At 36.2% G+C, this 18,015-nt stretch overlaps 2 protein-coding genes across 2 annotated transcripts in view; both read right to left on the minus strand.

The window, feature by feature from the left end:
• muc5.2 (mucin 5.2) overlaps positions 1-1,590 on the minus strand; it is a 37,117-nt gene extending 35,527 nt beyond the window's left edge. Inside the window, exon 1 of the mRNA XM_056451325.1 lies at positions 1,549-1,590. Coding sequence (XP_056307300.1) covers positions 1,549-1,590 — 42 coding nt within the window. The remainder of the gene's footprint in view (positions 1-1,548) is intronic.
• Positions 1,591-4,309: 2,719 nt separating this feature from the next.
• Positions 4,310-18,015, minus strand: part of muc5.1 (mucin 5.1, oligomeric mucus/gel-forming) — a 42,521-nt gene continuing 28,815 nt past the window's right edge. The window contains exons 29-46 of the mRNA XM_056451699.1: positions 17,687-17,862; positions 16,169-16,343; positions 15,842-16,077; positions 15,560-15,743; positions 14,890-15,073; positions 13,846-14,030; positions 13,356-13,425; positions 13,151-13,281; positions 13,027-13,058; positions 12,773-12,920; positions 11,264-11,356; positions 10,407-10,447; positions 9,793-9,912; positions 9,617-9,712; positions 9,411-9,530; positions 7,615-7,654; positions 6,527-6,644; positions 4,310-4,731 (exon numbers count right to left, since the gene is read on the minus strand). Of these exons, the coding sequence (XP_056307674.1) occupies positions 4,551-4,731; positions 6,527-6,644; positions 7,615-7,654; positions 9,411-9,530; positions 9,617-9,712; positions 9,793-9,912; positions 10,407-10,447; positions 11,264-11,356; positions 12,773-12,920; positions 13,027-13,058; positions 13,151-13,281; positions 13,356-13,425; positions 13,846-14,030; positions 14,890-15,073; positions 15,560-15,743; positions 15,842-16,077; positions 16,169-16,343; positions 17,687-17,862 (2,330 nt within the window). The 3' untranslated portion in view covers positions 4,310-4,550. The remainder of the gene's footprint in view (positions 4,732-6,526; positions 6,645-7,614; positions 7,655-9,410; positions 9,531-9,616; positions 9,713-9,792; positions 9,913-10,406; positions 10,448-11,263; positions 11,357-12,772; positions 12,921-13,026; positions 13,059-13,150; positions 13,282-13,355; positions 13,426-13,845; positions 14,031-14,889; positions 15,074-15,559; positions 15,744-15,841; positions 16,078-16,168; positions 16,344-17,686; positions 17,863-18,015) is intronic.

The following is an 18,015-nucleotide window of genomic DNA, read 5'->3' on the forward strand; positions in this document are numbered from 1 at the left end:
TAGCCACGTTTCCACTGTCACGCCTAAAGCGAGCGAGCCAGTACAAGCCAGGGCCAGTCGCATTTCCATAGTCACTTCTGAGGCCTGATCGGGCCAAAGCGGGGTTTTCACTGGGCCAGCGGCCAGCTTTTTCAGCCCGCCGAAAACCTTGGGCCAAAACGAGCCAGCTGGGGCTTCGGAGTGGAGTGAAAGCAGAGGCTGAGTTTGCAAGATGATGTGCCGCTGCCATTACACTATTTTTCCCATCACACATGAGTACTAAAACATAAATAAATAAGGGAAAGATAAAACATAGCTACTGGTCAATTTAAGATATTCCATAAAACGCCTTATAGGTTAGGGGTCTTTTGCTTTAGATCACCCTAATATTTCCCTTTTAAATTTAAGGCTGGCCCGATAAAAGCCCTGGTTTCCACTGGCCCAACAGTGGAAATGTGGCTATTCTATATGAAGGTTGGTGGTTGCAGCCAGTCATCAGATGTGCACCCTCCTTTCCTTGGTGTTTCACCGGTTTTAGCCCATGATGCCTCAGGTGGGCTCGACAGCAGATCAGGCAACCTGGATCTACTTCTGCTGACCACCAACCGACTCTATGATGTGGTTTGTCTTCCAACATGTTGGCTCTTCCACTGAACTTCTCTTTGTGGCTAATTCCAGCAATATGTTGCTTCCACCTCTCCAGTGACCTTGCCTACCAGCTGTTTCCTGCACTGTAAAACCTAAAAATTTAAGGTAACTCAAACCGTTTGAGGAACCCGATTGCAACAAACCATTTAAATTCGAAAAGTAATCCTAATGAGTACTGTGAACTGAATCCATTTGAGTAAATGAAGCAATTTGAGCACAGTAAAACCTGATAAATGAAGAGAACTCAAACCAGCTGAGTACTAGAAAACCCAATGAGTTAAGGCAACTCAAATTCATTGAGGAAACAGATTGATACAAACCATTTGAGTTAAACTAATCTATATGAGTACTGTGAACTTACTCCCTTTAAGTTGTAATGAGGTATTTCATTAACTCATTACCTTCAAAACTGAGTTCAAAACTCTTTTCAAATGAGTAGAATTGACTTTTGGTAAAGTTTGAATTAACTACTCTCATTTCACTTGATAAAGTTGACTGTTGGGTTTTACAATTTGGCCATTCCTTTAATTCCCAGCAGTCCCAGGGTTCTCCACACAAACCCCCTACAACCAACCTCTACTGGTAAATTTCAGTCACTCCATCTATTCTCTTGGCTCTCAAGTATAAGACCTTGATATTTCTTGAGCTTGCGTCCATGGGCCTCCTCCATCCTTTCCTCTCAGGGTATTGTTAGTTCTACTGTATATGCACCATCTGTTTGGTGCCTCTAGACCAGAGGACAATATAAGTGCGTGCCAAATCGCATACTTATGCACTATTCTACACCATTTTGTAATTTAAATAGTGTAAGTAGTGAGTTCACACTGAAAACTCTAAAAAGAGTAAATGCACTTACTGGATGATGCACTTGTGAAAATTAAGTGTGTAATGTTGGACACTTCACACACTCAACAACCATGCTTTGCTCATGTAGCGGAAGAGGCAGAGCTTTCGGGCGCTCATGTTGGATTCGTAGACTAAAAGATAAGGATGTAGTATCCCGGACGTCACCCAAAGGTTTCTGAAGAAAGCAAAAGATGCTACAAGTAGGCGTGGCCAACTGTCGCCATTTTGTTTTGCACGTCATCGCACCGACAGGGGGATACCAAAGGGCAAAGAGGTAGTGCGTGAGCGGAGCTACAGACGCCTGCTAGCATTTTGCTTAGACAGGCTTTTCTTTGGGAGAACCGCTAAATACTTTATTACCTGCGACTCGTTTGTGTTCTGACCACATGTGCTTGGTTGTGTACTGTATTAATAAAGTGTTTAGTCTTTTAAAAACCTTGTTGTAATACATTAAATCACAAAAAACACACCTTTCTACAGGAGGAAAATGCAAATTACTTCCACAGACTTCAAATCTAGTCTGTGTTAGTAAATGCAAGGCTATTTATGAAATCCAGGCATAACACTGTATGACAACGCTTCAGGTGACTGTTCTAGAGCCTACAGCTAATCAATCTGTCAGATTCTGAAGTGCTTTACAGGTCTAAAGTCAATTATAAATGATAAATGATCTTAAATAAAACAAATACATTAATAGAAATGGTATATACAAATATAATTTCACTCACCTGGGAAATGGAGGCCTTGTGAATGGTTTGTGAGCACAATAAAGTGCACAGCATGCCATATCATCTGATAATTGTAAGAAATAATTCCAAAAGGCAAATGACTGTGTAAAGAAAACAGAAAACAAAACAAAAATACGATGTATATGCAGAGTTCAGCAGCTAATCAGCCGGAATCAGCTGAGGTGACGAGACAGTGACCAGAGAGACCTAGCTGTGGCCAAGTGCCTTAAGCTGTGGCCAAGTCCCTTAATTATGCAGACTGAATAGAAATTAATATAAAGGAAACGGATGAGTTATAAAAAAATTCACCCCCTCATAGTTGTCATGACGGGTAATGATAACTACAGTATATGAACCAAAATTGTTCTTTGTACCAGGCTGAACACACTTTTTTCTGCTTCTGTTTCTCATTTTAACAGGGGGGAGAGCCAGGACTAGCGGAATTTCTATGGATTGCAGGTTCAGTTACTTCTATATTTGCTTCACCAGGGAGAGGTTGCCACTTGGTTGGATTACATTATTTATTTTGCATTGTGAAACCAGTATTCTCCTATGAGAGTGATTTATACTGCCTGAATGCGGTTATACTCATGGCAGCTATTATTTGGTCATTTAAACATAACCGTTAAACATTATCAGGTAAACAGTTTGAATTTCCGCTTAGTAAAAAAAACATTAGTGTTCCATTTGGGATGACACTACAGTATATATATATATATATATATATATATATATATATATATATATATATATATATATATATATATATATATATATATATATATATATATGCTGTTGAGTGTGTAAGTGCATAGTGTGCCATTTGGGACGCAGCTAATATCTGGTTTGAGGCTAGTGTGTGCTATTTTTTCTGGAAATTTAAGCTGCTTTTTAAGGTCTGCTGGCATTTCCCAATCCCTTGCAGAGGTCAGAAGCCTTCCTCTCCTTTGTCCATGCAAAGTACCTTGATGCCAAAATGACATGTAAAAATGTTAAAAATGCAGGGTTCCACATAGTTCCTCCATGTTGTCCCAACACAAATCGATTTAATTGTAACTTAATTGTTTTTACAAATGTAAGTAGATTGAACAAAAATTTTAATTGTCCCAAAAAAACCCTCAAGAAATGTGTTGATTCAGCGTATTTTAAATAAGTAGTTTAAGCAGCAACAATAATTTTTTGAGTGTATTTTCCCAAATAACATCAAACTCTTACTCTGCAAAAAAACAAGCAAAAATGTGTGATGAAGCCAATCGGAATGCGGTTAGAATTAACCAACAACTATTTTCATTCATTTTCCTTCAGCTTAGTCTCTATTTCAAATGTTACCACAGCAGAACACAGCACCAACTATTCCAGCCTATTTTTTTACGCAGTAAATGCCCTTCCAGCCGCAACCCTGTATTTGAAAACACCCATAACACATTCAAACACACTACGACCAATTTAGTTTATTCAATTCACCTTCAGCGTATGTCTTTGGACTTGTGGGGGAAAGCGGAGCACCCAGGAGGAAACCCACGTGAACATGGGGAGAACATGCAAACTCCACACAGAAATGCCAACTGACCCAGCCGGGACTCAAACCAGCAACCTTCGTGCTGTGAGGTGTCAGAGCTAACCACTGATCCACAGTACCAACAACTAATTTGTTTAGATTTTAACTGTTCATTAAGTCAATAACAACTTTATTGTTAGTTCTTGAGCTCAGTTCTGTCAAGCAATATTAATGTACATTTTATTTTAACCCTTTAATAGTGGAGTCAGTGAATGTTTATACAGTTAAGAATGTTTATGCATTTATAATTATAATTAATTTTATTATTATAATTACAATAAAAAAATATACATGAACAGACATTATTAAATGCTGTTTTGCATTGTTCATTTTTGTTAATGAATGTACATATGCTTTTTCAATAAAATCTTACAAATGCTGTCAAGTAAATTAATGAAGTTAGATCAACAAACAAACAAACAAAAAGAAATATTAACCAAGATAAATACATTATATATACTACATTTTTTTGACTTATGCAAGCATATGAAACTTTGTGATTTTCCTTTTATTCATTATTTATTCGGGTGGAAAAAAATCCAGCATTCGGTTTTTGTTGCTATTTATTTTGCTTTATTAGAGTCATCATTCATCCATACACAAGAAGAAAACCTAGAAGAATTATATTTTGCATCACTTAAGAGCAAATAAAACAATTTAAAATGTCCTGAAAATTCCCTCAGAGACAGTAGTTGGAGAACAAAGAGCTGAATGGTAGTCATTCACTAAAAGATACATATTTTTCCTTTTATTTGGAATTGTAGCCATTAAACCAATCTGAACTGGATCTTTTATCCACTGGTTTTCTGGTTTTCACATGTAATAGGAGTGCACCTGCAGCTCTCTATGTAGACGTAGTCATGAGGGATTTCTCTGCCGTCCGCACACTTTAGCGTCACCTTTTTAACGCTGGTTTTCGTCTCCTTACAGCAGGAACAGCTGTGCATCATGATGTTTGCGCCCATTGAATACCTGCGCAGATTTACAAGAAAAATATTGGTTAGATTAGAATTAAAAAGCTCATCTTAATACATTTGCAAGTCTGTGATAATCAAAACACATTATGGAGTGTTTCAAGCTGTGCTTTAAGCTATATATGACTCCATATAGCTAATTTATTAGAACATATTTATACATTTTTGAAATTCCAGTGGTTGACAAAATATATACAGAAGGGGAAATAAGTATTGAACATGTCATTTTTTCCTGGGAATAATATTTCTAATGGAGCTGTTGTTAAAAACCCCAAAAATACAAACATAACAATAAAACAAAACAAAATCTGAAAAATTAGTCAGGTGATTGGTTGGGCCATTCTACAGCTTTATTTTCTTTCTCTGAAAGCATCTGAGAGTTTCCTTGGCTGTGTTTTGGATCATTGTCATGCTGAATTCACCTTATTCACCGCGTATGAGCGGGCGCAGCCATTTGAATCATTTTGGCTCGAAACTTCCGGTCTCATTCACTTCCATTCATTTTTAAACGTTAAAAACAGCTCGTTTTGCTGCTTGGTGTTGCAAACTGATATTTTCTTATTATATTATTCTACTGTATTCTAATGTAAACACTTGTTTGTAGAGTAAGTAGTTTGACCGTTTTTTGCCATTTATTATTCCTAGTCATTTCTCCCATAGGCAACTGAATCGGAAGTTCTAAAACAATTGCAAAAACGCGCGCACTTCCGCATTAAAGAATAAGGTCAATTGCCCACCCTGGTTTCATCATCCTGGTAATTTAGATGTTAGACTAAAGCAGCGGATATAAATTTTTACTGAGGAAGGGCTGAGGGTTGCTGAATAACTACTGAGAGATTTCGGCTGCTGTCTGGGATACTGTATATGGATTTCTTTGCTTGTTACCTACATCCGGGAAAAATTTCAAGTCTACAGCACCTTTAGAAATATGATATCTGAGAAAAATGGTAACGTCTTCAATGCTTATTTTCCCCGCTGTATATATATTTGCAAATGGACATTTTTCACCCAAATTCATCCATCATTACATGCCATATACAGTATGTACTTAAAATTAATTGCCTTATTTCAGATATCTTTATGGGTTTACATCTGAGACTTCAAGAGAGAATGTGATTTCTGATGCAGCTAAAATTATATTACATCACAGCGTTTGCTGCACGTCATCAGAATACTACAAAACCTAAAAAACAAAGCTACAGCGGTTTCCCTGGTTAAAGACACTTGCGTATTTATTATTGGTACATTTTGCATTCATTTGCTCCTGCTTTCAAGGCAGTTGCACATTTTGTGCTTCTTGAAAGTGCTTTTTTGAGAAATTATTTACGTTCTAGACCTTTTTCACATTTCCGGGTTTCTCAGTTGGTCATAGTTGAAAAAACTTAGTGCACAGTAAATAGGAGAATACAACAATTTTTTTTTACAATCTTATTTGCTCAAATAATAAAAGAAAAACTCCACGATTGTGTTATCGAGACTTTCAGGAAAAAGGAAAAAAAATGTGTGAGACTGATGACGGCAGCCAGAGGAGAGAATAACGTCAAATTTACTGCCCTGTCCCATAGACGTTACATTAGAAACACCTCACGCAAGCGGTAATTTGTTTTTTGTCATTTGAAGCAAAGATGATATAATACATACATACCTGTAAATACATATAAATGTTAATACGTTTAAAAAAATCTAAATATTAAAAACTTTCAAGAATTTAAGATGCTGATGACCGTTAAATACGTCATAACAGGCTTATGAAAAGGGTCCATTTTTTTTTGTTAAATTCTTTGTGTTCTCACATTGATTCTGTGTCACAGTTTCCATTGCAGGATGTCACTTCAATGGGGCTGATGGACTTGCAGTCATTCACTGTGACATCTGTCATGTTCTTCACACGAACACAGTTCTTGAGTTCACCTGAGATAGTAGAGGAGATAATGTCAATTACATAGTAGTAACAAAACTTTTGTTAAAAGCGAAACAACTGCTCATGAATCCTGCTATTTTTGTAAACCTGTAGTATTTTTTAAACATATGGTATAGCAAGATGAGCAAGTTTTTTTCTGGATTTCCAATGTACTGTTATGTGTTTGAGTGAAATTTATGACATTATTTCTTTCAAATGTAAAAATAAAAATGTTGTCAATTATTCAGATGTTAATGTTTATGTTAACTCTAAAGAAGTAAGAAGGGATCACAACCAATCACAACAAATGAAAACATTAATTATTTTATGATCTTTATGATACTTAATTATGCTTATTTTATGACCAATTGTGTGACAAATTAAATAAAACAAACAAATGCTCTAAATGACAATTTGGTTTGAAAACTGGAAGAAATAGGGCGTCACGGTGGTTAGCACTGTCACCTCACAGCAAGAAGATTGCTGGTTCGAGTCCCAGCTTGGCATTTCTGTGTGGAGTTTGCATGTTCTCCCCTTGTTCATGTGGGTTTTCTCCGGGTTCTCCGGTTTCCCCCACAGTACAAAGACATGAGCTATAGGTGAATTGATTAAACTAAATTGGCTGTAGTGTGTGTGTGAGAGTGTATCTGTGTTTCCCAGTGCTGGGTTGCGGCTGGAAAGTAAAATAAAAGGACTAAGCCGAAGGAAAATGAATGAATGAATGAAATTTGGAAGAAATAAAACAAAACTTAACATTTTACTCAAACACATACCTACTTAATACAGTAAATCTAAAGAAGCAGAATTTCTAAGTGGTTTCTTAATATTTTCCATAGCTTTATTATTATACTATGCTTCGTAATCATTATATTATCCTTCAGGATGTGACCTTCACATGAGATGGTTTAAACAAACTAGTTCTGCTTGTATTTTATGAATAAGGACAATCAGAATTTTCTAGGCAAGGAAATAATATCTTACAGGTGTTGCAACATCCATCGTCATCGAGTCCCAGTGTTCCCTGTCAAGTCAAACAGAGCTTGGTTTAAACGTCAATGTGACATACATCGCTAAAAGTGCTAGTTCATTAAAAAAAGTGTCATTTCAGACTTTGTAGAATACAAAGCAACATATTTTGCAAATGTTTTGGGGTGGGGTTCAAAAAAAAGGTTTAAAATTAAATATTTTAGATTAAACTGCTCACAGTTTAAAGCTGGTTGCTCAATCATGCTTGCTTAATGTGCAGTAACCACTGAGGTTCATTCTTGTTTGTCACATGGCACCTTTGGTGTAAACCAATAACATTTGTTTTCCTGAATCAAAGAGGTAAGTTTGCTGATCATTGTTTACAGTGCATCCGGAAAGTATTCACAGCGCTTCACTTTTTCTAAATTTTTTATGTTACAGTCTTATTCCAAAATGGATTAAATTCATTGATTTCCTCAAAATTCTACACACAATACCCCATAATGACGATGTGAAAAAATATTTTTTTAAATTGTTGCAAATTTATTAAAAATAAAAAAGCTGAAAAATCACATGTACATAAGTATTCACAGCCTTTGCCGTGAAGCTCTAAATTGAGCTCAGGTACATTCTGTTTCCACTGATCAGTCTAGAGATGTTTCAGCAGCTTAATTGGAGTTCATCTGAGGTCAATTCAGTTGATTGGACATGATTTGAAAAGGCATACACCTGTCTATATAAGGTCCCAGGGTTGATAGTGCATGTCAAAGCACAAACCAAGCATGAAGACAAGGGAACTGTCTGTAGACCTCCGAGACAGGATTGTCTCGAGGCACAAGCCTGGGGAAGGTAACAGCAAAATTTCTGATGCTCCAATGAGCACAGTGGCCTCCATCATCCGTAAGTGGAAGATGTTTTGAACCACCAGGACTCTTCCTAGAACTGGCCGGCCATCTAATCTGAGTGATCGGGGGAGAAGGGCCTTAGTCAGGGAGGTGATCAACAACACAATGGTCACTCTGTCTGAGCTCCAGCATTCTTCTGTGGAGAGAGGAGAAACTTACAGAAGGACAACCATCTGTGCAGCAATCCACCAATCAGGCACCAATCAGCCACTCCCCACCTGGAATTTGCCAAAAGGCATCTGAAGGACTCTCAGAGCATAAGAAACAAAATTCTTTCGTCTGGTGAGACTAAAATTTAACTCTTTGGAGTGAATGCCAGGCGTCACGTTTGGAGAAAACCAGGCACCGTTCATCACCAGGCTAATACCATCCCTACAGTGAAGCATGGTGGTGGCAGCATCATGCTGTGGGGATGTTTTTCAGCAGCAGGAACTGGAAGACTAGTCAGGATAGAGGGAAAGTTGTACAGAGACATCCTGAATGAAAACCTGTTTCAGAGTGCTCTTGATCTCAGACTGGGTGACGGTTCATCTTCCAGCAGGACAATGACCCAAAGCACACTGCCAAAATATCAATGGAGTGGCTTCACAACAACTCGGTGAATGTCCTTGAGTGGCCCAGCCAGAGCCCAGTTAAATCCTATTGAACATCTCTGGAGAGATCTGAAAATGGCTATACACCGTTGCTTCCCATCCAACCTGATAGAGCTTGAGAGGTACTGCAAAGAGGAATGGGCAAATATTCCCAAAGACCGGTGTGCCAAGCTTGTGGCATCATATTCAAAAAGACTTTAGGCTGTAAGTCTTGGCTTTTGTGCCAAAGGTGCATCAACAAAGTATTGTGCAAAGGCTGTCAGAATTAGCCTTTGCAGAAACAGCCTAAAATGTGTAAATTTTAAAAACTCACAGGCACACATTGATCTGGATTGATTTCGGGACAGGTTGGAATGGTCTTCTCTATTATGTACGTCCCATTGACTTGTTGACAGGTCACACTTTCACATTTATAATTGTAACTCTCTCCCTCCTACAACAAAGAAAAGACAGACTGCATGAGAATGGAAGAGCAGAATATTTGTCTGAAAAAGTAAAGGAAAATGCAAGATTACGTACACTGAGAATATGTGTGATGTTATCCGACACATAAATACAGGCATTTGGCTTGCATGTTCCACAACACTCGCCTTTTTGTTCCACGAGCTCAAAGCCCTTAAAACAGAAAAAAACATGCTCAGAGTTTATATGTTAATGTTCTTTTCAAATCAACGATGTAAAGATGTAAATGTTACCTCAGGGCAAGGTTCACAGATTTTAGAAACACAGGAGACGGTGTGTAGTTGTGTCTCTGGGTCTTTCTCTAAGTCACAGTTACATTCGACACAAGGGTCTGGGTGGATTGTAGATCCAGGCTATAAAGAAGAACAGAGATTACTGGTTAATAAAGTGTGGAATGGTTATAGAATTCTAGTGCCTTTCCTATTGTTGCATATGAAATTCCCAAAATTCATTATTAATATTTTGAACAAATTAATCTAGAGGGGCGTCACGGTGACACAGTTGATAGCACGATCGCCTCACAGCAAGAAGGTCGCTGGTTCAAGCCCCAGCAGGGTCAGTTGGCATTTCTGTATGGAGTTTGCATGTTCTCTCCGTGTTCGTGTGGGGTTCCTCCGGGTGCTCCGGTTTCCCCCACAGTCCAAAGACATGCAAATTGAATAAGCTAAAATTGGCCGTAGTGTATGTGTGTGAATGAGTGTGTATGTATGTTTCCCAGTGTTGGGTTGAGTTTGGAAGGGAATTCGCTGCGTAAAACATATGGATAAGTTCATTCCGCTGTGGCGACCCCTGATTAATAAAGGGACTAAGCTGAAAAGAAAATGAATGAATGAATCTAGAGGCTCACCTGATACTCGGTGTTGTTGTACACACAGACGTCTTTCGGCACTGTGCATTAAAGGAATAAAAAAAATTACGTTAATAATATACATGATATTTAACTTCTTTCGTTGTTATTTTTAAAAAGTCATTTCTGACATTAAGTACATTGTCAAGGGTTCTTTGTATGGCAGGTTTTTATGTACACAATTATTTATTTTCAACAAAAATCATTTAAAACTAACTTTTCAGAGTAACTTCTTAAAACCAAGAAACCAAAATATTTTAGTTCTGTTGTTTCAGATATCTTTGACCTTCTTATTTATTCCTTTTAAACCTGTTTTAATATTTTTATTGATTTAATAATATTCTTTTTTTTTTCATTAATTTCATTCTTTGTTGTTTTTCCCCTATACTTATTATGTGATTTTAATCCTCTTGTTTATGTAAAGCACATTGAATTACCATTGTGTCTGAAATGTGCTATATAAATAAACTTGCCTTGCATATAGTAAGCCATAATAAATATAATTACACTATTGCTTTTTGCCATTAATTCAATTCGATTCGATTTAATTCAATTCAATTCAAATCATCTTTATTTCTATAGCACTTTTGCAATGTGCGCTTTTACAATTTTACAAATATTGTGTCAAAGCAGCTTAACATAGAAGTTCTAGTAAATTGCCAATCATTATTGCTATGTTTCTAACATAATTAGAAATGTTTTTATTTTTTAAATTTTCCTATTGATTACTGTGGTATAATGTTAAAGCATGGACTAAAAAGAGCACTACCTATCAGGAATTCATCACAAAATGGACATCAGCATTTCCAGGACGGCAAAAATATACATAATGTTTAATGATTCAGTTTGAGACTTACCACAGAGTGGACAGCAACTGCCTTCATTTGTATGTTCAGCTAACTCGAATCCCACATCACATTTCTTGTGGAGACAGACCTCGAGATCACACACTAAATGAGTGAAAAACAAACGTGAAACATGAATGTGAAACATGCCATTTTTAATAACAACATTAATAATAATAATAATAATAATAAATAAATAATGATAATACATTTATTTTATATAGTGCAGAGATGCAAAAACTAGGGCCCGCAGGCCAAAGTTCACCCATGATAACCTTTGATTTGGCCTGATATCCCATTAGAGAACACAGGAAAAATTAAGGGAAGGGTCGGGGGAGTGCTTTCAGTAGAGATTGTCATTTATAATTTAATGTAATCTTTTGTTTGTTTGTTTGTTTATTGTTGAGCTACAATAAAAGCAAGCTTGAAATAAATGTTTTAATTCAGGGTTTCTGCAGGTTTCACCAAATAAAATTTAAGACTTTTTAAGACCATTATAAATATTATTTTACAAATGCTAAGGATTTTTTATCCCGAATATCCCAGTTAGAAAAGATTTTCAGTTGTCCTATCAAAAAAACAAATACAATTTAATACATTTAATAATACAATAATAATAATTTTGTTTGAATATTTTTTTTACAATTTTCAAATATATCCATTCACAAACCCTATAACCCTTACCAAGAACAGAACAAAACATAGCTGTTAATTACTTCAGTCTACAATAATGATAAATTATTAATAAAAAATATATGTCAGGTCAGTATCCTCAGCAGTAAATAAATGGAGATCTTTTAAGCAAATGTTACCGTGAGTTAATAAATAGTTAAAAGTTTTATTGAGATGGATTGTTGGTGATTGTATGGGTGTCAATGGCCAGATTGGGTAGCTATACATAAACAAAGGAAAATTAAGACCTGTTAAAAAAAGAAGTAAGACCTACAACAAAACATTTCAGTAGATTTAAGACTTTTTAAGGCCTAAAATGTACCTTTTGAGATGTAAGACATTTTAAGACTTCACGGATACACTGTAATTAAATGTTGTGAATGAATCAGATTTTATTTAAATGTTCATTGTGTTAATTGAATTGTTTGTTTTCATTGAAATATGTTAATTAAAAAAATGTATAATGCATTAGTTAGCCTAATATGATTAACGTAAAGCTTTCTATTTATACTTAAATATTATTATTAAAAAAAGGAAAATTACCCATGGCAACTTTAATACAGTTAATAAATTAAAATAATAGTACCGTTTACAGTAATACAGTTTATTATATTTAACTTCGGCCCAAAGCCCTCAGTTATGTTTGTTTTTTGGCCCTTCATAAGAAAAAGTTTGGGCACCCCTGGTATAGCGTCTTTAAAAGTTTCTCAAAGTGCTTTTCTGATGCATTTATGCATAGATTGTTCCCATTTGTCAATACACTTGCAGAGAGACTGTGTGATATTGTAGGATGTATTAGTAGAGAATTATTTTTTAATAAATGTTTCTTGCTGGTAATATTTCTCTCACCGCAGGTTGGACAGCAGTTGTCAATGATTAGTTTGTGTTCGGGTCCACAGGGCACTATAGTCGGACACCCAACTAATTCTTTGGTGATCCCAAAGGTCTCATTGGAACAGGTGTATGTGTAACAGTCCATGGTCCATGTGTCTCCAGGCTGCAAGAGGAACGGCAGCAGAATGTGAGGATTATGTAAAAATGCAAGATGAATTGTTTTGCACCCTATTGATATATTTTTCTTTGTTTGTCTATTCTAGAAGTACCTCTCGAGGTAATCCATCAGGGCCGATGCAGTCTACAAGGAAAGAATCAAAACAAAATCAGCCACAGGATGACAGGAAGATGCATTATTTTCTATATGAAAGTAAATATAGCTGCATGTCTTACCGCAGTAAGCCGTACAGTAATCTGTTGTTGAACTAACTAGATAGGTGTTATCAGGACAGAAACAACCTTCCATATATGTTTGATGACAGCTTTCGCCTTGACAGTCTTTCTCCACAAACAAGTCATTGTACCTAGTGATCAGAAGCACAGTGAATTATGTTTATTAAGGACTGTTGTTTTGTTGACTACTGTAGAGCAAGATTACCTGGTACTGCAGGTTTTTTCAACTTTAGGTCCACATGCATTGTAGACTTTGTGACTGGGGCATTTGTGTGCTGTTAGGGAAACCAATAACCATTACATATTTTGGAAAATTCCAAAATGTAAAGTCTAGTTTTAAAAGGTTAAGGATACACTGTAGAAAATTCTGTTTAGTTGTAACCCAACATTTGGTCAAATATGGACAAACCCAATGTTGGGTTAAAATTACACTATTTAACCCAACTGTTGAGTTTGTCCATGGTTTACATTTGTATTTACATTTAGTCATTTAGCCAAGGCTTTTGTCCAGAGTGACTTACAATTGAGGAGGTATTCCGTGGTTCAACAAGAAGAGGCAATACACACAAGAAGTGCTAGTTATACAAAGTAACTTGTTTGTGCTCAGAGAATTTAGTGCTACAGTAGGAGATTTGACCTAATGATAGTTTACAACAACCCAGCATTTTTGTTTATAATGTATTCATTTTGCTTACCACATGTTCGCTTGAGGTCATCTGAGGTTCTCCAGTCCACACAGATGCCCTCTTTTCCACATAATGCAGCATACGCCTCAAGACTGGTACAACCAATAGAGCGGTTTCCCATGCGGCACACATCAAATTTGCATGACTCATAATAACTTTCATAAGGAATATGATCATGGCAGTCCTTAAACATGCTGTGAAGAAACAAATAGAACATTGAAAAAAATTCCTTTAACTCATTTTGATGTTAAAAAATGGTAAGATTTCCCTATTTCCCCTTATTTAGTACAGTTTTGAAACAGCTTGAGGGTAAGTAAATTCTAAAAATGTGCATTTTTAGGTGGTGTTAATTTTTAAAGGGGAGACACTTTTCAGTCATTCATAATGTTTAAATGTCAAAATGTTTTTAAACTAAGAGCCTTTTTGTTGGCCAAATTAGCTTTAAATAAATCAGAAAAATATCTATTACCTGCTTATTTTAGTTTGATTGTTAAATAGATTATTTTTAAAATCGCTAATAAATATATTCTTTCTCTAGCGAAAAATATTATTGCAAGATATATTATTATATAATATTGCATAATATTTCAGTATGTAATGTGTGTATTTATATAGAGCTTTTATCGTGTATGGCCATACACCCAAAGCACTTTACAATCATGGGAGGGTGGGGTCTCTCCACACCACCACCAGTGTGCAGCATACATTTGGTTGATGTGACGGCAGCCACAGGACAATGGCACCAGTGCGCTCACCACACACTAGCTATAGGGAGAGTGATGAGACAGTGATAGAGCCAATTCGGTGGATGAGGATGATTGGGAGGCCATGATGGATAAGGGCTAATGGAGTGAATTTGGCCAGGACACAGAGGTTACACCCCTACTCTTTACGAGAAGTGTCATGAGATTGTAATGATCACTGAGAGTCAGGACCTTGGTTTAACATCTCATCCGAAAGACGGATGATTATTGCTAGGTATTTTGTTATTGCAGTACTCAGCAATAATATTGCATAATTTCCCAGTATCATGAAAGTGTGGCATTTCCTTACTCGCCCTTGATGTATTCACAAATACTGGGGTTGCAGATAACTGGAGGAGGTGTAGGCTTAGGTATAGGTTTAGGAGGCTGGCATCCTGGGGGAACCATCCAAAGCTGTGCCATGTTCGCACACGATTGGTCGATTTGTCCATCAGGACGTCTGCAGTCATTTGCACGGTTGTTGTCGCAGACACCTGAAAAACAGACATTTGATTTGGCTTAAACTGGGTGTAGAGAGGAAGTAAAGGTGCATTGCAAAATAAATGTATTTATGAAATTTGAGTATACAAAGAGGTAAAAAAAATCATATTAATTTGATGCAGGTTTGGCATGCTGTCCCAGGAGAGAACCCTGAGCTTGGAGATAATTGAACCCAGGGCTCCCGCCTGGTCAATGAGCATGTAAGGGGGTACAAGATCAGGTAGTTCTCGAAAGCTCCCCCTGGTAAAGGAGGAAAGGGGGAGATGGGGTGGATGGGGGGGGGAATTCTTCAAAAAACGAAAGGAGTAATGCTAGTCATGCTATTTATAGTAAGTTTGGAATTTTTTAATCTCATCTATGATTACAGATGAGAGACCAGCCGTGATCTATCATATCACTTGCTTCTCTTGAAACTAGTTTGTGAAACTTCACTTCGCTTCGTGCACATCTCATAGACATTAGCTCTGATCTGTACTCACCACACTGCCCCTCTGTATTACCATTGAAGAAGGAGAATGGGAGATTGATCACAAAGCCTTGATGATTCACAGTAATGTCAACATTGATTTCAGTGATGTTCAAAATGACTCCAATGCCAGAGGTGGTGATGAAGAAGTTGTTATTGACATAAGTTAGTTGTTTCAATTCATCATTAACATAGACCTGTGGGAAACGGGGTCTTTTCAAAATGATGCTCTAGTGCACTGTCATTTTGTCATGATGGGATGTGAAATGCTTTAAAGAATGTTGTGCAGACTTACCTCAATCTCTTTGGTGTTGCTTGTCAGCTTGATACTATATGATTTGTAGTTCACAATCACATACTCTGGGCAGGCAAGATTATTTTTAAGATCACAGAAGTAGTTTTTAACATAGGCACTGATGTTGTATCTTGGGACGATTTCTTTGAACAAGACGTAAGTGCAATTTCCTTGGAAATCATAGTATGTTCCATCAAACGTTTGGTAATGTGGGTCACCCCAACCACTGCATTTACCTGTAAAACCAAGGAATAGGGCATGTTATTTAACATTTACTCATAAATATTTAAGATAAAGGAAATGTAAATAAGCATGATTTAAACTCACATTCGCATTCATATCTAGAGCAGCAGCCGTTGTTATAAGACACCTTCTTAGCTTTAATTCCATTGGTACACGTAGGTATGACCTTGTCAGATTTGTCACACTGTAGAGCCACCGAGGTTACCTTGCCATTTATACACGTGTTGTTTTTGCAGTTTTCAATCCAGGACTCCATATTCTGGATGAAAGAGAGAGAGAATTTTGAGTTTATTTCCATTTCAGCTTCTTTGGCTATGTCATGGTAAAAAAAACAGATCAAGTTTACCACATTTTATAAATACCACTTTTCTATAATTATAAAAAATTCTAACAATTAAAAGTCACCAACAGCAATAAATAATACACAAGGTAAAATACATAAATAATAATAATAATAATAATAATAATATACAAGATAAAAATCTAAAACAGTTTTTTAAGATTTATTTTTGATTAATTTTTTTTTTTTACAATTTTAGGATTTAAAAATATTTAATTCAAGTCAAGTCGTCTTCATAAAAATTGTTGTCTGATAACATTAAAAATGGGGCATTCCACAATGTTTAACAGTTTGTTAAACAGTTTGGTTTCTGTTTGTTTTGTTCTGTTCTGTTGTTCTGTTCTGTTCTGTTAACAGTTTGTTAAACAGTTTTGTTAAACATATGTTTAACAGTTTGGTTTCTTTTGCTTCTGAATGACACATCAGGTGAAGGAAAGGTGAATTTGAAAGGCAGGTTATAATAATTTTTTTGTATACTGTGCATTATTTTTCCTACTATATAACAGTGGTGGAAAGAGTACTGAAAAATCATACTTAAGTAAAAGTACCATTACTTGCCTAAAAATGTAGTGTAAGTAGAGTAAAAGTATCTGTTGTAAATATTACTCAAAGCATTAGTAAAAGTAGCTCTTTTAAAAGTACCCAAGAGTAGTGAGTACCGAGTATTACACTATAAAAATCTGATGAGTTTACATATAATTTGTAACGTTCTGTAGTGCATTTAGTTATTGCCCAGCAGGCACACAATGTCATAAGACGTTAATATTAGGTTTGAAAATTCAATGTCTAGCCAGTGTCTAAGGACAACGTTATTTTGATCACCAATAATGATTTCAAATGACGTTGATATATGGTTAAGTTTAGGTTGTGTTGGAAAGTGACCAAAATCCAACGTCGAACCAACATCTTAAATCATAGTGACATCAAAAACTGACATTTATTCGTCAGGTATGGCAATCAAAATCCAACGTCTGATAGACGTCATAGTGGTAACGTCTACACAACATGAAGGTGTAACATCATTAGATGTTGATATTTGGTTGATTTTAGGTTGGACATTGGATATTGACATCAGCCTGACGTTGAGTTCTGATGTTGTCCTTTTTTCTGCATGTTTACACTTACATTTAATTATTAAACAGAATACAATTAAATAAAATAGAATAGGAAGAGATAGTGTTGGGGGATCAAGTGTTGACAAAACATATGTGTCTTTGCCATTGCTTAAAAATGCCCAATGCAAATCATCCTGAATAAATTACCTTTCTTTGGACCTGTGTGCAATCATTTTTGTTCGGTTTTGCTGTCGTTGTTGGTGTTGTTGTTGGTGGTGTTGTTGTTGCACATGGCTGAGCTTGTATGATAATACTGCACGAGGAGTTGCAGTAAGCGGAAAAGCACCAACCTGCTTTATCTGTTTTATTGTAGATTGAAGACCCTATAATTAGAATAAAAAGTATGTGCAAGCGAGTTAAACGAGAAGGGAGAATTTTTTTACATAAGTGAAAGTTGAATGTAATGCAGAGTTAAGTAATGTACACATATGCAAGGATTAAAGTTGAAAAACTAAATTGAATTGTAATCACTGAAG

This window comes from Danio aesculapii, chromosome 25 (genome assembly GCF_903798145.1).
Source record: "Danio aesculapii chromosome 25, fDanAes4.1, whole genome shotgun sequence".
Lineage (NCBI taxonomy): Eukaryota > Metazoa > Chordata > Actinopteri > Cypriniformes > Danionidae > Danio > Danio aesculapii.